General features: G+C 32.8%; 3 protein-coding genes and 1 long non-coding RNA gene across 6 annotated transcripts; 2 read left to right on the top strand and 2 right to left on the bottom strand.

Moving 5' to 3' along the window:
- Positions 1–615: 615 nt before the first annotated feature.
- Positions 616–3,431, bottom strand: LOC139821985 (transmembrane inner ear expressed protein). Of its 2 annotated transcripts, none has more exons than XM_071793463.1 (2): positions 1,303–3,431; positions 616–955 (listed from the first exon to the last, which is right to left on the bottom strand). In XM_071793463.1, exons 1-2 carry the CDS (start codon positions 1,666–1,668, stop codon positions 908–910), a joined length of 414 nt encoding a protein of 137 aa, XP_071649564.1. In that variant the 5' UTR covers positions 1,669–3,431; the 3' UTR covers positions 616–907. The 2 variants fall into 2 exon arrangements, with proteins under 2 accessions (XP_071649564.1, XP_071649563.1); XM_071793462.1 differs by having other exon boundaries at positions 1,350–3,431.
- A 327-nt stretch (positions 3,432–3,758) lies between these two features.
- Positions 3,759–10,048, bottom strand: Arpc2 (Actin-related protein 2/3 complex, subunit 2). Its single transcript, XM_071793213.1, has 7 exons — positions 9,836–10,048; positions 8,949–9,042; positions 8,764–8,863; positions 8,492–8,693; positions 8,195–8,415; positions 7,627–7,828; positions 3,759–7,333 (listed from the first exon to the last, which is right to left on the bottom strand). The coding sequence occupies exons 1-7, from the start codon at positions 9,907–9,909 to the stop codon at positions 7,306–7,308; spliced, it is 921 nt and encodes a 306-aa protein (XP_071649314.1). The 5' UTR covers positions 9,910–10,048; the 3' UTR covers positions 3,759–7,305.
- Positions 10,049–11,116: 1,068 nt separating this feature from the next.
- On the top strand, positions 11,117–14,167 carry LOC139821951 (uncharacterized). Its single transcript, XR_011734399.1, has 3 exons — positions 11,117–11,471; positions 13,660–13,790; positions 13,878–14,167. It is a non-coding gene; the product is annotated as an uncharacterized lncRNA (long non-coding RNA).
- A 1,096-nt stretch (positions 14,168–15,263) lies between these two features.
- On the top strand, positions 15,264–17,238 carry LOC139821697 (uncharacterized). 2 transcript variants are annotated; one of them, XM_071792942.1, is made up of 4 exons: positions 15,264–15,711; positions 15,833–15,972; positions 16,047–16,608; positions 16,783–17,238. In XM_071792942.1, the coding sequence occupies exons 1-4, from the start codon at positions 15,509–15,511 to the stop codon at positions 17,120–17,122; spliced, it is 1,245 nt and encodes a 414-aa protein (XP_071649043.1). In that variant the 5' UTR covers positions 15,264–15,508; the 3' UTR covers positions 17,123–17,238. The 2 variants fall into 2 exon arrangements, with proteins under 2 accessions (XP_071649043.1, XP_071649042.1); XM_071792941.1 differs by having other exon boundaries at positions 16,729–17,238.
- The last annotated feature ends 4,454 nt before the right edge of the window (positions 17,239–21,692 follow it).

The raw sequence follows: 21,692 nt of genomic DNA, 5'->3' as shown, positions 1-21,692 counted from the left end.
CATTTGACTCTGTTATTTTCTACAATTTATTTTACGTTAATAACGGTTTTCATCTCCATATTGTCTCAATAAACATTAGATTGAACGACTTCTATTAAATAGATGAGTAAGATCAATCGATGTGCGATAATAAGATAAGCGCGGTTAACGAGAGAGTACAAATAATCAATCAATATAAAGAATTTAATCGATAGCGATGTCGACAGGATAAAAAGAGAAAAAAAAACACGCTGTAACACATCGTGGGCTGCGGTCCGATTCACGCTCACAGCGCAGTTGTAACCATCATTCTGTCTTCGTTGCACATCGAAAAACGAAGATAGAGCGATGCTTTCAGCGCTGTGAGCGTGAATCGGACTGCAGCCATGGAGTGTTACTTTCAGAAGCATTACTATTCGTTGCTAATAGATCACTGTTGCATGCTAAAGTAAATAAATTTTTGTGTAAAATATATCTATGAAATAAAGATTATATTTAGTCAATAAAAGTGTCACACACAATTTATTGCTCGTCATTATTCCCCACCTAAATTGATATTTATTTCTTCAGTCATTAACTTTCGACTGTTTAAATTTTTTTTGTGCCGAGGTAATTATCTAAGAAAAAGAAGAGGGAGACATGTTTTACTTATATTATCTTACTTTCAATATACATCTTCTCTTGCTCCATTTCCTTCGACATCCCTAAAGTTATAACATGCGACAATTATGGGAGCATATACTCTCGAGAGGAATGTATTTCAATCTCCTCACACAGGACATCAGAGGACGAAAGGACCGCCGTCGTTAGATCATGACATTCGATTCCGCGTGCTCGCGTTGGTTGAAACGTACACGCATCCCACCGAACACAGCGTTAAATCTGGATCGAAAACCCTTCCGCTGTGCCATTTCCGCGCACTCCTTCGCTATCGCGGGCGCGTCCTCCTCGTACTCGTTTCGGATTCTGTCCAGAGCTACGGTGCGAAGAGCGAGTTTAGTATTTTATAACGTGTTCTCAGAAGTTACATCAAGATGAAAAAGAAAGGGTGGCATATACGAGATAAGTTGCAGAGTATTATACAGAGAGACATTATCTTTCAGTGCAAAAATAAGCTTCATCAATAAAATACCTTAAATTCCTCCTTATCTACATAGGAATCTTTATAGAACATGGACCAAATATAATCAGAAATTTTGTTTCCATAGAAATGACAATTTTTATGCCTTTTTCGTTCCGTTTTATTATTTAACGAATTTTAGGATATTTATTCTGTTTACATGCCTTCCTTCTTTTTCCCTTGATTAACTATATAAATCATACCGAGTCTTCGTAGCTATCAATCTCCGAAGCGGTAGTTGCGTCGTTACCTTTCTGCAGATCCATGTCGTCCATCTCCGTGTTGCTGATCTTCGAGAGCTCGTTCCGGAAACTCTTGGTGATCTTTTTACGTATGTAATCCGCCTCGATTTCCTGCTTCGTTCTGGGCACGCGAAAACGAATGCAACAGCACAACCCGACAACAATGCTCAGCAGTACGGAGAGAACAATGCCGGCGAGCTGCCAGATGCGAAAGCCCGGTAACGCCTCGTTCTCTAGCCACTGCTGCACCACGTCCTCCACATCGCCATTCGTGGAGACTTCGTTCGACGAGCTGGAAGAGAACGTCGGCAGCGTCGTCTCCTCCATCACACTGTGTGATTTAAATATTTAAATTTGACTTCCGAAGGTATCCAAACGAGACTTCAGATATTTCGGATCCGATATATATCCTCCTGTTCGAAATGTCGAAACCCCGAAAAAAATATAGAGAACTTTGAGTATATAATCTTCAATTTTAATTAATTATATAGCTACGTGATATGGGCTTTAATCGTTTCGTTGGCCTTATTGACGCACATTTAATCCTCGGCAGGATACTTCTGACTGCAAGAAAAATATACAGCTGTATCGGAGGCCTGGGTGTGGTTGAAAAAGCTTAATTTAACGTGTTCCGACACTCCCTATTTTACGCCGCTTACTGATTAGAGATCAATATTACAGGTACGGGATTACAGATCAATACAGGTATACGTTTGTGGATTGATAATGGTTTTATTATCTTCTCACGTATGCAAAATGCATATTTATATTTACAATCGTATTTTTTAACATTGCAATATATATATTATAAATTTATTGCGTATTTATCACAGGTTTAGAGTATGTTTACGCAATATTAATTTTAATTTTGTTTTATGGTTTGAAAAGGAATTAAGTTTTGAATACAGGAACATAATAATAAAAGCATATATTCACATATTCACTCACCTTTTCCTGTTTCCATACTTTTTTTTTGCTTTTTCTCTTTGCAGAGATGCCAATAATGTCGTCATCTTTTTTTTTTTACACATGTCACTATCACATTCGAATTCTTTACTTATTTCTTCTTATAAAAAAAAGTATGAGAACAGAAAAAGACGACTAAATATGTGTATACATATGCGTGCTTTCATTATTTTTTTGTATTCAAAGCTTAATTCCTTTTCAAACTATAAAACAATATTTAGAGTGTTACCAACCATATTTAATTAATATTGCATAAACATACTCTAAATCTATGATAAATACGCAATAAATTTATAATATATATTGCAACGTTAAAAATACGATTGTAAATATAAATATGCATTTTTTAAATTGTTATAAAGTTAGGGATTTTTAGCGTCTTGTATATAATAATCTTTTCTGCTCATAATCACTAATTAATTTTAAACATTTTTTATCAGACCATTCCATTTTGTCTATCAGTAGTCGTCTAGACTGCACATACGTGGATAGAATCAAATACAGCGACTGGGCAATTACTCACGTTTTTTTTCATCGTTCATTTTTTGTCTTTTGTCATTATTTGTCTAGCTCGAAGCTTAACTACCAGTCTACCACCCGACAAAGCGTATAATCTGATCATAAAAAGCATCTTTTGATGTTTCGTCGAAATACCGACTTTTGGTGGGACACTGCGAGTCGAATATCAAAATGCTTGCAGATTCGTGGGGTGAGTACGCGATGGTTCGCACTGATGTTCGATTCGAGGTTCGCGAGCCTCGCGTGAGCCCGTCGGCTCGACAATGTGGACGCATGATCGGCTCGATAATGTGGACGCATGATCGGTTCGCGGCGAAGTTCGGCTCGCGGTTCTGCTCGATAATGCATGGAAACCCTGCTTGTCAACGTAAAGGAGGGTCCACATTATCAAGCCAAACCGCGAACCGAGTCCCGAACCGAGCCTCGAGCAGAACTTGCAGACGAACCTCAAATCGAACTCCATCGCGAACCGCGAACATGAGTTAAAATTTTTTGAAGTCAAATCTCGTATTGAAATTTATAATAAAATTTATATAAATTCTTAATACATGTATGCAAAATGCATATTTATATTTACAATCGTATTTTTTAACATTGCAATATATATATATATTATAAATTTATCGCGTATTTGTCACACTGCAGGTTTAGAGAGTACACGTTTGTGCGATATTATTTCTAAACTTTGTTTCATGGTTTGAAAAGGCGAATTAAGTTTCGAATGCAGGAAAATAATAAAAGCACACGTACCGCATATATATTCGCTCCACCTTTTCCCGTTTCCATACTTTTTTTATTTTTGCTTCATCTCTTTGCAGAGATGCCAATAATGTCGTCATCTTTTTTTTGCACATGTCACTATCACATTCGAGTTCTTTACTTATTTCTTCTTATAAAAAAAGTATGAGAACAGGAAAAGACGACTAAATATGTGTATACATATGCGTGCTTTTATTATTTTCTTGTATTCAAAGCTTAATTCCTTTTCAAACCATAAAACTATATTTAGAGTGGTACCAACTATATTTAATATTGCACAAACATACTCTAAATCTATGATAAATACACAATAAATTTATAATATATATTGCAACGTTAAAAATACGATTGTAAATATAAATATGCATTTTTTTAATTGTTATAATGTTCGGGATTTTTAGCGTCCCGTATATAATAATCTTTTCTGCTCATAATCACTAATTAATTTTAAACATTTTTTATCAGACCATTCCATTTTGTCTATCAGTAGTCGTGTAGACTGCACATACGTGGATAGAATCAAATACAGCGACTGGGCAATTACTCACGTTTTCTTTCATCGTTCATTTTTTGTTTTTTGTCAATTTGTCTAGCTCGAAGCTTAACTACCAGTCTACCACCCGACAAAGCGTATAATCTGATCATAAAAAGCATCTTTTGATGTTTCGTCGAAATACCGACTTTTGGTGGGACACTGCGAGCCAAACCGCGTATCATCAAAATCCTTGCAGATTCGTGGGGTGAGTACGCGATGGTTCGCACTGATGTTCGATTCGAGGTTCGCGAGCCTCGCGCGAGTCCGTCGGCTCGACAATGTGGACGCATGATCGGCTCGCAACGAAGTTCGGCTCGCGGTTCGGCTCGATAATGTGGACGCATGATCGGTTCGCGGCGAAGTTCGGCTCGCGGTTTTGCTCGATAATGTGGACCCTCCTTAACCCACACAGCAAAACTTGTTTCAGAAAGCTTTCCGAAAGATAACTTGAAAATTAATATTGAAATGTAAAATTGAAATCATTCAGAAATATTTCTGAAACGTTTTATCAAAATAATATGTCATTGAAAGCTTTCCAAAAGATAACTTGGAAATTAATATTGAAATGTAACATTAAAATCATTCAGAAGTATTTCTAAAACGTTTCATCGAAATCATTTATGACCCTTTTCACTGAAATATTTCTGAAATATTACGAAATATTTCAGAGAAATATTTCGTACGTAATGTCTAAAATACATATCATTGAAAGCTTTCTGAAAGATAACTTGGACAATAATATTGAAATGTAACATTGAAATTATTCAGAAGTAAAAACAAAGAAGTAAAAACTTGAATCGCCAGTGAATAATTAACAATTAGCAAAAGAATTATGTTTGACCCAACTGGTAAATTTTATTGTTCACAAAACGCTACGTTTCGACCGCAGATTTCGGTCCTTTTCAAGCGTATAGAAACTTACAAATATTAATTATTAGTCAGACATAATGTCCAAACTACGCCGAATGTCGAATCTAAAAACTAAACATAAAAAATTGTTGCACGCAACAATATAAGTATAAGTCCAAAAATAATTATATAAATTAAAACTTACATATTTGTGCGTTAAATTCACAGAAGTAAAATACAATTTAAACGGCATTTTCGTTATTTATTTATGTCGAAGGGCATGTAAGAGCCGTGCGGTGGTAAAATTTTAACTGACGAAAACAGACAAGTAATAAACAAACCAATGATGTCAATATTAAAAGTCAGAGCGTGGAGAGGGAAACAGAGAAGAAGAAGATAGAATTACGTTTTTTTCATAATATGCTCGTAGAGAGCGTTAAGATTCTCCGTGTCCTTTTGTAAATTAATGGTATCATCAAATTTTTTAACAAAAAACATCTCCGCTAATTCCCTCTTTCTAATCTGTCTCTCCTTGTGTTCTCCTATTATTTCTGGCTTCCCCCAATCGAAATCATGCCCATAGGATCTGTTCGATGCTCACTCACTACGGAATGCTTGCTCGCCGGTTTTCTGATATCGTTCTGGTGTTCTTTGAGACGTGTGCACAAATGTCTTTTTGTCTGTCCAATATACGTAGCATTGCAATCTTTACATCTTTACGAACATATCATAAAAGAAACGTATAATTCAATCTCCTTCTTCTCTGTTTCCTTCTCCATGCCCTGGCTTTTAATATTGACGTCGTTGGTTTGTTTATTACTTATTGTCTGTTCTCGTCAGTTAAAATTTTACCACCGCACGGCTTTTACATGCTCTTCGACATAAACGAATAATGAAAATGCCGTTTAAATTGTATTTTACTTCTGTGAATTTAACGCACAAATATGTAAGTTTTGATTTATATAATTATTTTTGGACTTATACTTATTGTTGCGTGCCACAATTTTTGATGTTTAGTTTTTAGAATCAGTGTAGTTTGGGCATTATGTCTGACTAACAATATTTATGAGTTTCTATACGCTTGAAAAGGACCGAAATCTGCAATCGAAACGTAGGTTTTGTGAACAATAAAATTTGCCAGTTGGGCCGAACATAATTCTTTTGCTAATTATTCAGAAGTATTTCTGAAATGTTTCATCAAAATCATATATCATTGAAAGCTTTCCAAAAGATAACTTGGAAATTAATATTGAAATGTAACATTGAAATCATTCAGAAGTATTTCTGAAACGTTTCATCGAAATCATTTATGACCCTTTTCACTGAATATTTCTGAAATATTACGAAACATTTCAGAGAAATATGCAACGACGCCGCTAGGCAACGCATAATGGTAAGACTAACTCGCAAGTAAATTTCAGTTGGGATCTAATATAAGCAGGCCTCCGGCGAAGCAAAATCATGACTATGATTAAGAATATGTTTAAAGCCCGGTGTCCACGATGCAAGAACTGTGTCCAAGTTTCGATTTAAGCCAACCAACTTGCAGCTCTTACAGAAAAGTAGCAGTTTCATTGGCTGAAACCGAAACTTGGACACAGTTCTTGCATCGTGGACACCGGGCTTTATGAAGGACAGAAAATTGTTCCGGATGACCCTATACAGGGTGATCCGAAACAATTTAATATGAGAAAAAGTATCTGAGATATTTCCCATATATTTCTGAAACATTTCAGAGATATTTTCGAAGCATTTCAGAGATATTTCTTAGGCATTTCAAAGGTATTTCTTAAGCATTTAAGAGATATTTCTTAAGCATTTCAGAAATATTTCAGAAATATTTCTGAGATTTCAGAAACATTTCTGAAATCTCAGCTTGGCGGACATTTTAGCTTTCTGAAACATATCTGAAACATGTCTGAAATGTTTTTTTGAAAGATTTCATATTTCATTGACAGTTTTTTGAAAGCTTTCTGAAATATTTCGGTGCTGTGTATTTAGTCTCCTAAGTACTTCCACACGCACGACACGTTACATTAGAGAATCTCTTATTTAATATGCATATTTTTGGAATTTTGACACATAAGACACATATAAGACTTTCTCGATCGGGTATGATTATACTGTGCATCGGGCATGATGAAACAACTTTGCGGTAAATATTATTTTTTATTGTATGTAAAAGTGATCTTTTTTCTGTTTATTCTTGAATCGTTTTATTTTACTTTATTTATTTATTGATTTATAGATATATAATAATTAATTTAATAAAAGAATTTACTTTCAGATTATTATTAGCGGCTAGTGCGGTTAATAATTTCACTGTTACGACACGTTTATTCTTTCCTGATGAATGTTCGTCCCCTAAAAAGAATTACAAGTAGATAATGTGATAAATTTGACGAAGAAGGATATTGTAAGTAATAAAAATATACTTTAGAAAAATATTATTTAATTTTAAATTTTGCAAGAACTTGGAAATAAATTTAAAAGATCTAAAAAGAAGATAATACGAGGCGTTAACTATAAATTAATTGTACAATTACGATAAAACATTTTAAATTATTATTTAAATTTGCATATATTTAAATCAATCAAGATCAACTTATTATTTCTGTTGCAGTTTAGTCTATAATGTTTTGCGAGTAAAAACTTACGTGATAGTCTTCTTTTCGGTGTTTTTGGATTGAGATCTCGCTCTGTTCAACACCTTGAGAAAGTCTGTCGTCTTGGTACGCATTCTCGAGTGAATGTAAACTTTACTGCACTTAATATGATAATGCAGATAATTTCTAAACATGTGTATCAGGTCAATGGTGTTGTCGCGAGCCTCTCGGTTGGTATGACGTGGAAACAGTACTGTAAAAATATATAATAAAATGATATGAGCTTTAAAGTAGAATTATATGAGTTTGTATGTTCAGCTTGAAATATATGAATAGCAGAAAGTTACACAAATACGCAGCAGTAATAACGATTACATTTCTTCCAGATAGTCTTTACAACAAATCTTTAAAATTTAAGAATTTACTAATAAAATGACACATAAATCTTATATTATTATAATTATTAAATCCTTAAAACTTGAAATTTAAGTTTCTAACAAAAAATTTTATATATCAGTCTTTTTTAATTTTCTTTGTAAGATATACATAATTAGAAAGTTTTGACGTCGTATTGACGCGACTTAACAAATGCAAAGAATAAACGTCAAATTTTCGTTACCGAATGTGATGTAACCAATGCAATCTCCGACCGCCGCCTCGGAATCCTGCAACTCTAACGGCGGCTCACGGTGGTTGAACAAGACTTGTGGGGCGGTATGGCTCGCGCGCCTACCCTCTTTCAGTTCTTGAAGAAACAGTTTGCCGATGACCATATCGTCTTCATCCTTGAATATTGTACTGAATACTACTGTGACTCTGTCGCTTTTAGCTTCCACATACCTTGGCGAGAATTAACGGAGATTAATAATAATAAAAGTAACAACTGAGCCGTCACGTGCATAGATATATTTCTTACATCGTTTCCTCGTCTCGATATTGGATTACAGCTCTCTTCTGTACTGGCCTGCCCGGAGAATCGCAGTATTCCTCCTGGAAGTCGAAGTATTTTTCGAAGACACTGGCGAAGCAATGCCTCTTCAACAGGGCAACTTTCCTCACTAATGCCTCCCAATCCTCTGGTAATTTTTCCAAATCTATGAGAACAGATACATTGTAACCTGTAACAATGGAAAACGATTTAAAGTAATTAATTACTAAGCTGCAAGATGATTAAAACATAAAACTAACCGCTCTCCGGTGCGATAAGATGAGACCCGTACTCTCGTTTGAGCAACTCGTCTGCGCCATGCTCTTGTAACTGTTTATAAAATTTAAGCAAGATACTAATCTGCAAAAAAGATGAGTATTAGAAAATTAGTGAGTTATTTCAAAAGGACCACGAAAGATATTTACAAGTAAGTATGTCGACTTACTCTAAGTTTCGATTTATCTCCACTGAGGTTTGAAATATGAAACAATACTCCATCAAAGTCTGCTATGACCACATCAGTCGACTCCTGCTTATGTCTACAAATAAAACATATATTTCTGATAGAAAATAATCACAAGACTATTAATTTGACAAGATTTTACAACTAATAGGGGTCCTATTCTCGAATCGTTTTCAAGAAACTCGCATGCAAAATTCAATGCTTTTCAACATGAAGAATAGAGATAATTCTTCATGCTTTTCAAATAGAAAGTCACATATGAAAATCATTAAGGCAGGCTTAAGAATACGGTCCCTGATCTGCATGAGCCAGGATATGAAACCTATGGGAATAAAATTCCCAAGATCTTAAAATAAGAAATAAAAAAATAATGTGAAGAAAAGAAACATGGTAAAAGAGATGATAAGAAAAAAAAAATAACAATCTACTTTTAAAGAAGTAAACCGTTTTGTATAGCGTCGTCTACAATGGCAGCAGGAGTATACAGTAAGACATAAGCAGTAACTTATTGACTAATGAGATTTTTACAATTCAAGAATAATCAACTGTGCTTGGTCAATAGCTTACTGCTTACGTCTTACTGTATACTGCTTGAAACGGAATCCTGAGGGGAAAGGAGGGGCGAGATCTCGAAGTAAAACGAGGCAAAATGGGAAGAAACAGCGAAGAGAATTGAAAAGAAGGTGGAGAAAAGCAGAATTAAAAGGAAAGAGAGTTTAAATTCGACATGTTATTCGAAATGGGAATTTCTCGGGGAGAAACGAAGGCGCGACACCCGCCCCAGCGCCACGTCTTTCGGAATGAGGTTAGGTTACGCGGACTCCGGGATCCCTAAGGCGAGAGGACCGTGTGGCTCACGAGACACTTACCCCGACAAGGCATTCTTGATTTTGTTCGTCAATGTTTCCTCGAGTATCCTATTGTGTATCTCGAGCAGAATCATGATTACTACACTTAGCAGGAAGAATCGATGCGTGATACGTGAACGCTAACCACTAACCCAACTAAGTCAACTAACCAGCGCTAACGATCTTCTTTCTTCTTTTTAAGGGTCGGCCAGGGGGGGGGACAAACTCGCTGGATTTTTGGGCGACGGAAGTGGGAGTACGGGGGGACAGCGATAGAGGCAGCACCGTCGTTCCTTTCTCTTCTCCTCTCTAATCCCCTCGTCAACAAACAGCAAAAGCGCGGCTGAGTGCAGCTGAGCTCATGAAGATTCGTTAACTTCGTTATAAAACATCAAAACATTGTGCAAGATTATAGTGTATTGGACTGCAGCAGAGAATTTGCAAGAGGAATAGAGTAGAAGGAAGGAAAGCTGAAAGGATTTATCGAAACGGATAAGATTATTTTTATTTACACACATATATACCGGGTGTAACAAAAAGGTCGGGACCCTGGATTATCTCGGAAAGTTGACGTTTTCGGAAGAAATGTTTTATACAAAAGTTGTTTGGCTCGAAGATGGCACATAAGATGGTGCCATTGGTTTTACCTTGGATTGTCGTTTAAAGCTCACGTAAACGACACCTTTAATTTCTTAAATGGAAATTCTTATTTTTCAATGCATATTCTTGTAGCTAATCTCGAGAGCTTTTCAAAACGCTGTAATAAAGTATTTTTTCATTAAGAACTTTTGGAATTATAAGGCTTGAAAGTTCTAGTATTTTGACATAAAATACAAAATATCTTGTAAAACATTAAGTTTTCGGTAATGTTCTTAACACTTTTATGCACAGAATAATGAGACGAATCAATTGGTATGAAAAAAAGACATAGTTGCTTTTAAGAAAAAGTATGCAGATGCGTGTTGCAAATTACATATTTTTTCTTAAAGGAAATATGCCTTTTTTTTATACCAATTGATTCGTCTCATTATTCTGTGCATAAAAGTGTTAAGGTAACATTACCGAAAACTTAATTTTTTACAAGATATTTTGTATTTTATGTCAAAATACTAGAACTTTCAAGCCTTATAATTCCAAAAGTTCTTAATGAAAAAAATACTTTATTATAGTTTTTTGAAAAACTCTCGAGATTAGCTGCAAGAATATGCATTGAAAAATAGGGATTTTCATTTAAGAAATTAAAGGTGTCGTTCACGTGAGCTTTAAACGATCATCCAAGGTGAAACCAATGGCACCATCTTATGTGCCCCTTCGAGCCAAACAACTTTTGTATAAAACATTTCTTCCGAAAACGTCAACTTTCTGAGATAATCCAGGGTCCCGACCTTTTTGTTACACCCGGTATATATGTAATATTCATATATTTAGTTTAGAATATTAAATAATATATTAGTCTTTAATATTAAATATATATATTATCATTTATATTAATATTATTGTTAGTATTTTAGTAAGTATTTTTATACCAAGATGGTACGTAAGTGCTGTGTGCCCAAGTGCGTTTCGAAGGACAGCTGTACACCTGTACATAGGCTACCACGAAATACAGAAAAAGCAGAACAATGGCTAAGAACAATTGGACGGACTGATTTGATAGGTAACATAGAAATAATAATATTTATATTAATATGGAAATAATACTTATATTTGCTTATATTGGAATTATAAGCATACGCACATATACGCACTCGCGCGCGCGCGTGTGTGCGTGCGTGCGTGTGTGTATGTAATATATAATATGTTTACAAAGATTTTGTTTATATTATGTTTGTTTAAAATTTTGTTACTGTAATGTTTTAGTATCTTTGTACTTTCTTATTTCTTTTATTTTATTTTTCTATGGCTGCGTTCCGATATTCACTGCCAGTACTGCAAATCTATAATTTATGTTACGCACATTATAGATTTTCAGTACTAGTAGTGAATTTCGGAACGCAGTCTCAATTTCTATTTTATTTTTTAAATATTTTTTTATTCTTTTGTTTTATCAATGTTATTAAGGTAGTCGTCTCGTCAGGGCATGTATTAGATAAAGTTTTCGATTTCGGATTTTATATCAAATTATATGATCAGCTTTGCAGTCGATTTTTTCTGTGGCTCCTTACCGACTATTTACCCTAGAAAATCGATCTCGAAAATCACAAATTTTGCATTACTTCATACAGAAAAGAAGGCTTTATCACGGTTTCAATCACATATTTTCGTATTTTTCGATTAGATGAAATGAGAAAAAAACATTGCTTTTTGTACATTAGATTTCGAAGAATCCGATGCAACCATAAAATATATAGGTTACCGGAGATTTCGCTGCTAATTTTTTAGTTTATTTTAGTGAAAATGCGGTAATCGAGCAGACATTTTTTGGTCGAGGTGAGGTTGGGAAGACTTGGCAACGCCGCTGGCTAATCACTGTAGTTGCAGGTTATGGGGTTCGTTCGGGGGACTTTCTTAGTCGAATTGGATAGTGATTAACACCTCTGTCATGCGTTTTGAAACCCTTTCTCAGTAATTGTCAAAATTCAATCGAAAAGGAGATGTAACCTCACTTGTAACCTTTCTCGACGACTCGTATGATCAGCTGATCAAAACGGAGTCAAATGAGAAAAATCACATAATTTGGAAAAAGTAACATACTTTGTCACGTATGAAATTTTACACCATAATTCATGAAATTATTTTTTCCTTAGCAAAAATTGCCTGAAATATATTTCTGAACGTGAAAACCTACAAACAGTCACATGACTAGCACGTAGCGAGACGCCTACCTTAATATGTTTGCTAATATGAATGCATCACATATATAAAACTGAGATTCTCACGAGAAATTATACATATTGATCATTATACATGTGTGAATTTTATATTTATATTTGCTTATTTTTATTACTGTATGTGTATAACTACGGAAAAATGCATTATATTAAATTTTGTATTTTTTCATACATTAAAAATATTAACAATATGGCGTGTTTTATGGTAAAGGGGTTTTTAACTGATTGATGATGGTGCTAATTGGTTTTTTTACTTTCTTTTTTTCTTATTTATTTTATTTCTTTTTTTTATTTTCTTATAGTTTTCAATTATTATGTTAATTAGATATTATATGTTTTTTATTACTTTACAATATCTATTTTCAAAATTTTTTATAATCTAATGTTGATTTATTAATTTGTATCTTTATTTCACATATTTATGCCCATTATTTTATATATTTTTTCTATAATTATTTTATATAGAAATTATTAATTATAATTATATTTTTTATAATTTATTTTCTATAATCTACAATTATATATTGGTCACGAGGATAACATTCTATTAATATGGGTTTTTATCGTTTTAATATAAATTTAACGTTTTAATTATAAACATGAAAGCCTTGCGCCAGTTTATATTTCATTTTTTAAATTTATATTACACTTTTTTTCGATCTACTCATTAACTGATTATATTTATGTATGTGCTAATTTTCCTGCGTGTGGATTATGGTGTGTATCTGTTTTTGAGACACTAATGTGTCGTCTGGACTATTGATCTATTTCCTGATTTTCAACCTATCGATTTTGCATTATGAACTTTAAGATCTTTAAATGTATTTGTGATATGCATGTTATGTACAGTTATCTTATAAGGCAATACTTTATTTTGGGTAACTGAAGAAAATATTTTCAGCAAAGTAAGGTTCAATAAGGTTATGGAAAATTTTCTTTACTTGCAAGAGTTCTTAAACATTTTAACCTAATGTAACTTTAAAATTTTTTAACTAAGATTAATTATGTATTTAGGTGACAGATTTTAAAATAAAGGATACATGGAAAAATGTGGAAAGGAACAGAATAGTTAAATTTCAAACATAGAAGAGGAAAAAAGGCTAATCCTAACAACGCATAATATTTAGAAATATAAGACAAAATATGTAAGTAAATAATGATATTTTTAGTACAAATTATATATTTTATTCCTATACGCAATTTTTAAATACAAATTTTATTTTCTATTTTAGATTGTTGTCAGCGAAGGTGGTGCAGTTGTCTACAATAACGTTGAGTTTCCGAAGAAATAGAACTTAATTTCCATTGTCTGTATATTGTATTATCTGTATATTGATTATATATTTCTATCATATATTGCATATTATATTTCTGATACTATATCATGAATATTGAAACTGTTTTGTGTGAGTGTGTACACACACGCACATAAACACATACACACATGAACACACACACACACACACACACACACACACACACACACACACACACACACACACACACACACACACACACACACACACACACACATATATATATATATATATGTCATTAAAAATATGGATGATGTATTATATATATAATAAACTAAATATTTATAATAATTACCTTTATTACTTTCCCATTTTTGTAGTATTTTAATATATTTCAAAGTCTTTCTTTTACCGATCGTCATTTAGTACAATGTTGTAATTTTAGTTATTATTAATTATTATTATTTTATATTAAAATATTTTTATGTCAAAATAAACACTTTGCAAAATATGTTACACATACCCACACACACGCATTTCTATTCACACATTCATTTGTTAATTTATTCGTTCAAATTCATTCAAATTCAAATCATACAAAAAGAAACATTTTCTGATTTTATATGTGGGCAACAGAAATAAATTGCATGTACACAACACAGTCAAATATATATATATATATATATATATATATATATATACACGCGCGCGCGTGTGCGTGTACTGTGTAGCAAAGTAATTAGTAGTTTTTAATTGATCCTAATACAAAAAATGAGGTCAAAATTATAACGATTTCTATTAAATAGATATTCTGTAAAAGAATTACGCACGAAAATATATAATAATTTTAATATATATGTATATATAACGATGGAAATTACCGTTTAATAAACAAAATATATTACTTTCAAATATTTATTACATGTTAATTTTTGTAATTACTACTATATAATATTGTAAATTTAATTATGATACCATTTTATATTCTGCAGGAACAACGTTATAGTGTAGAACAGAAAGCCTTCGCATTAACACTGTAGTACAAGACTATGGGGAAGTATGCATATAATACTTTAAAATCGATATTTAAACAAATTCCTTCGATACAAACGTTACAATTGGTGTTGCACAAAATACCTGTATATCCTGGATTAAACCCATTTATTTTGAGACATTTAGAGAGTGTAGCTCAAAAAATGTCAATGAAAGAAAAAATATGTATTCTAATGTGGGATGAGGTATCTATCCAACCTAAGGCCGAATCACACTACGGGTTGCAGGCTCGGTTGCGGTTGAGGTTACGGTTGAGTGTTGGAAATCAACCAATCAGAACGAAGCAGTTCGCCGGCTAGGTTGCAGGTTAAGGCCTTCACACATAAAATGCCGTAAGGACGTAAAACGTAAGCGTAAGAAAATCGATCAATCCCAATCAAGTATTTTCCCCTTCTGGAGTTACGGACAGCACAATACTTGATTGGGATTGGTCGATTTTCTTACGCTTACGTTTTACGTTCTTACGCGATTTTATGTGTGAAGGCCTTTATACGGGTTGCGGGCTCGGTTGCGGTTAAGATTACTACGGTTGAGTGTTGAAAACTAACCTAACAATGTCACAAATTAGTGAACTAATTATCTTGGAGCGAAAACGCAGAATTGCATCTGCGTGTCTGTTGCTTCTTGCATTAGCTGATAAAAAAGTATATAGTCGTTCTGTGTGGACCAAGCCGTATTTGTTGCGAAGAAAGCATCGTGGTATGCATCATAACCTATTTCTGGAACTTGCGCTTGAAGATCCAAATCGATTTCGTAGGTAAGAGTTTATTATTGTGTAATTAATTAAACTATATACAAATATATTAAATAATCTTAAAAAAATAAACACAAAGATTAGTTTAACTTAAAAACAATAATAACTTGAATCATATTTACAGATGTCTGCGAATGAACATTGATGTCTTTCAATATCTTCTTGAAAGAATTGCACCTTTTATTGAAAAGAAGACAACACATTTAAGGGAAAGTATACCTCCTGCTGAGAGGCTCTCTGTCACCTTGCGTCATTTGGCTACTGGTATGATATCTTGTGCAAGTACAATATAATACATATTTCTTTTGTGAAATAATTAATTATGTTTTAATTTGCAGGAGAATCACAGGAATCACTTAGCCTACAGTTCAGAATTGGTCAAAGCACAATATCGTCAATAATAAGAGAAGTATGTGCAGCATTGATCAGTATTTTAAAAGATGAATTTCTCCGAATGCCAACATCTGCAGAAGAATGGAATATTGTTGCGAACAATTTTGGACAGAGATGGAATTTTCATCATTGCATCGGTGCAATGGATGGGAAACATGTGCGAATAGATCCTCCTCTTTCATCAGGATCAGCCTATTACAATTATAAAGATTTTTATAGTATTGTATTATTGGCTGTCGTCGATGCACAATTGAGATTTATATACATTGATCTAGGCACCAATGGGAGAATGAGTGATTCCTACATATGGAATAAATGTAGCCTGAAATCTCATTTGTACAGCAATAATTTTCCTTTGCCTCAACCATCTCCACTTCCTGGATGTGTCACCAATTTTCCATATGTATTGGTTGGCGATGAGATTTTTCCTCTGACAACAAAATTACTTATTCCATATCCAAAAGATCAATGTCGCAATCGGTTAGACAGGAGAATTTTTAATTACAGGTATGATCTAAATCTTCATATTATGAATCCCAGTTATGAATTGGATAAAAATTGACACATTATAGATATTAATGTTAATCAGAGATGTCAATATAATTATGTGCTACATTATTTTGATAGACTGTCACGTGCCAGACGTTGTTCAGAAAATGCATTTGGTGTGCTGGGTGCAAGGTTTCAGATTTTTCGGACAGCTATGAGATACGATCCTGATGAAGCAGTTCGAATCACAATGACTTGCTGCTGTCTCCATAATATGTTACGTAGTCAATCTACAGGTTGTGCCATGTATACCCCAACAGAATTCCTCGATGAAGAAAATGTTTTAACGGGTCACATGAGACTTGGTGAATGGAGACAAGAATCAGCAAATGGCTTAGCACAATTGTGCCATCAAGGTGGAAACCGCCATGCAACTGATGCCTGCGTTCTTCGAAACACTTGGAGTGCATATTTTAATGGACCTGGGGCTGTACCGTGGCAAGAGAGAATGGTACTCGGTCAAAACGCATAATAAAGATACAGAAAATTTACAAGAAAAAAAGAAATTTTTATACAATATATTAAAACTCAAGGCAAGAAAAGAAACAAAGAGCTATAATAAAGAAAAATAATGTTTGCTGTACATAACATTTTTTTATTGTTACTTAGATCATCCCTAAACCTAAACATCTTTTATTATGTAAAGCTGACAGATTGTCAATGACAATTTACGGAAATACTATGTACTATTATAAAATAAATAAAATAAAGAATTTTTGCATATACGTCCTATTTTTTTTAACTTAACACAAAATAAAAAAGTATATTTTATGGATTAAATGATAATTATAAAATAAACAATGTTTTATTAATATTGCGATGAAATGTTATTAGAAAAATTAATACTTGCTTATCTTATTGATTGAACCTTTAAAATGAATAATTAATAATCCACAATTAAATATGCATTATATGACTAATAGAAAACAAAAAATACTTTTATTTGATCATTTGGTATCACTATACTTGTCAAAATTCGTTAAGTTATCATAAGTGCTTGAAAATTGCACAGTAAAAATACTTAGTTTATTTTTAAATAAAAAATGTAAATTAGACGACGCACTAGATTTAACACATTAGTACTAATAATACATGCATATACTACTATAGAAAATTTATCTTAATTGTCATCACAGTTACTCTCAATTTATCCAAATATAAATATAAAAAATTGTTAAACTAAAAAACTGAAGAATATTTATTACAAGAATCTGTACGTAGTATAAAATTATATGTAACTGTAACAACATTTATAGCGAATGTTAATATTTTAAGTATAGAATTTATGTTGAGATCATAGACTTTTCAAATAAAAAAATTAGTATTCTACTTTGAGATATGTGATATAATATTTAATAAATCGTTTAAACTAAAAATATAAAAAATAAAATGTTTTGTTTTTTGTTGTGTTTGTTGTCTTAACTAGCAGTAAATAGCACTTTCATTATTTCTTGCTCCAAGAGTTTTCTACGTTGAGGAGACATTTCCCTCAATTTAGCTCCTACGTAAGCTGTAAAATGATCAATAGCATCCTGAGCAGATCGATCAGAAGACTGAGGAAGAAGTATTGGCTGTGAGGTCATCTGTTTGATTGCATCAACAGCTTCTTCCATAGTTAAACCACTTTTTTGCTTCTTACATGCCCTTCTTTTCGTATAAAGTGGTTCATCTCCTGTGTGTTTCCTTCCACTCACAACATGGGCAGAAGCAGGATTTTCAGGCGTTTTAATTAAAAGAGGTTGAGAAGTTAATAAGGAAATAGTTGAAGATTCTGACATAGATGACGTATTGTGACTTGGAATAACTTCTTGTAATTCAGAAGAGTTCTGCGAAGAATCGGTATATATTTGGCTGTCTTCAAGGGTTGATGTTAATGTCTAAAAGATTCAAAAACAAAAAATAATGATCAATTTAGTTGTGTTATATTAAATAAATGAGTAACTTATAATTTAATAACTAACTTATAAATTATAACTAACATAATACCTTCGAAGTTGCATCAAAATAAATTTGCATTGCTGTATCTTCAGTATCACAAGGTATTTCCAGAGATGGAACATTTAAACTCCGAACACTATTACTGGAATCCTGGCAATCTTTTTCATTCTGAGATTAAGACTGAGGTGATAGATGTGGTACTATAGGTACATATGGTGATAAATTAGATGTACTTTGTGCATTGGACATTGTCTTTTTTAAAAATTAAAGCTTTGTGTAAAGAGGCCATCTCGGCTTAAAAATTTCTTCAACGCCACTACCACTTCTCTTTGAGTCTCGTACTTTTCTATCATTGTCAAGAAATGTGCCCCTCATATTGTTCCACCGTTTTTTCACATGTTCAGCTATGAGAAAAACAAAAAATAATATAAAATATGTTTTTGCATATTATTTGCTAAATGGTAAAAGACATAAATCAATTATACATTACAATTCCAAGATGCTTAAAGAGAAATTTGAAATTTTTACCTATTCTATTACTAATAAATGTTATTTAATATGCGTCGTTATGTGAATTATAATTACGCAAGCTAATACTAATATCTAGCTGATAATACATGTCAAAAATTAGAAAAACTATTTTACTTACTTGTATATGGTGCACCCATTCTTTGGCTAATCTCTTCCCATTGTATTTCTTTTAAATCATTTCTACGATAATTATTCTGCGTGACATCCCATAAAATTGTTCTTACTTTCACTAAATCTATTAGTAATTGCTCGGCCTCATTAGTCCATATATCTCTTTTGGGAGGCATTTTGATACAGATAAGAATTAAGAATCACAGCTATATAGTATACAATAACTAACCCGCCACACGAATATGTACAGTCGGATTCTCGCAGCCTATACAGTTGCAATCGCAAGGTTGAAAAATAGGCTCACGTCTAAATTATAACCTGCAACCTAGCCGTCGAACTGCTTCGTTATGATTGGTTGGTTTCCAACACTCAACTGTAACCTCAACCGCAACCAAGCCCGCAACAGTGGCGCAACACGTATAACCTGCAACCTAGCCGGCGAACTGCTTCGTTCTGATTGGTTGATTTCCAACACTCAACCGTAATGTGCACTTATGACATTCGGAATTAAGGATGTCATTTGTGGTCTTGAGGATTGGGGCAACAATCCAACGGGAAAAGTCGCGAATCATGCTTTAGTTTTTATGTTACGCGGATTACATTCTGGTTGGAAGATGCCACTTTTATTTAATTTTTGTGATAAACAGACTAATACCGCTCGCAGTTAATTAGATGCATTAAAGAAGTAGTATCATAATTTAAATTACAAAGACAGGCTTTCACATAGTTGCAACAGTGTGCGATCAAGGTTCCTCCAATGTAGCTGCAATTAAAGAGCTATTGTTTCTAACAAGAATGAAAAGGAATTTGGAAAATAGAGCACAAAGTAAATATATAAATGAGAAATAAGATGAAAATGTATGTGCGCGTGCATGAATTTATTTTAATTTGTCTTGTTTTATAGATCAAACATACGAAGTTGGAAACCAGGAAATAATACATTTATATGATCCTCCACATCTGATCAAAGGTATTCGGAATAATTGGCTATCGAAAGATGTATTACAAGTTTCCAATGCTCCGGGAGAAGAAGACCAATTTGCATCGTGGGACATATTAAAAACAGCTTGGATCATAGATAAAAAGATCAATACCATTCGACCACTTTTAAAGAAAATTACAGCGGAGCATATGGTAGAAGAAAAAATTAGTAAAATGCGTGTAAAAAATGCAGTCCAAGCAATGAGTGGAACGCTGGCTAGTGCTATTCAAACATTCGCAACATCGAAATGTAAGTACTTACCTAATAAGAAAAGAATAAATAATTAAATCTTTAAGAACTGTAATTCTAGTTTTTCTTCCTTGCACAAAAAATAGTATAAGAAAAAATAATTGTGTAACTATAAAAAAAATATCTATCATATTTGTATAATTTGTTTTATTTTTTCATTTTAACTTGGTTAATATGTACACACATACAAATATTTGAATGGAGATTATTGTAAACGATTATATTTTTTATTAGTGTATTATTTATTAGTTTACAAATGTATTAGGTTTTTATTCGTGTGTTAATTTATGTATTTATTAATATATATGTTTATATTTATGTAGGCACGGTATTTGTAAACAATGAAGAAATTCAAATAGGAGAAAAAGAAGGAATAGCAACAGCGACAGTAGTAAATTTCTTCAACGATCTTTTTGACAGCGTGAATGGAGACGACAAAAGAGAAGACAGCAACGATTTGCGTTGTTCTGTAAGTAAAAACAGCGATCATCATGTATTTTGGGTAAATGCGAAAAATATATTGCGTAAAACAGCATTCGTTGACAAAATTTCGCGTACAGTACATAAATCGGTACCGACTTTAAAAAATTGGTTGTTTACAATTGACGGGTTTCAACTGTGGAAAATTTTAAGTGAAAAATATAATTTTGAAAAATTAAATACTAGATTTTGTAATCAGGATCCGTTAGAAAATTTTTTTGGCCAAATTCGTAGTCATGCTGTACGTAATATTAATCCCACACCTCGTCAATTTCAAGAATCGTTTTTTACTTTACTTGTAAATAATATGCAATGTATTTCAATGCGTCGCGGTAATTGTAAAGTTACCAATGATAATTTTAATTTGTTATGTACATTTGAAAATTATTTAGAACGTAACGACATGCGTAATATTATGTGTAATGACGATGAAGCATCTGAATTAATTACGGATAAAAATGATGAAGTAATTGTAGCATCTTCTGTAGATTACCAAGATGAAATTGTTAAGTTAGTTCTTAAAAAAGTTAATTCTTGTACAAATTGCGAAAATAGTTTAAGAAATAATTCATTTTTATTTTTCATAAAACAAATTACAAGCGTTACAAATAAATTGTTAAAAACTAGATCTCATCGTCGTAACGTTTTAAAAGTACTGTTAGATTTTTTAGAAAATTGGAACGCTAATATGGATTGGCATGAATGCATAGAACATCATGCCAATATGTATAAAATTGTAGTGCGTATAATT

This window comes from Temnothorax longispinosus, chromosome 11, assembly GCF_030848805.1.
Source record: "Temnothorax longispinosus isolate EJ_2023e chromosome 11, Tlon_JGU_v1, whole genome shotgun sequence".
NCBI lineage: Eukaryota > Metazoa > Arthropoda > Insecta > Hymenoptera > Formicidae > Temnothorax > Temnothorax longispinosus.
This window is presented reverse-complemented; position numbering and strand designations above follow the sequence as displayed.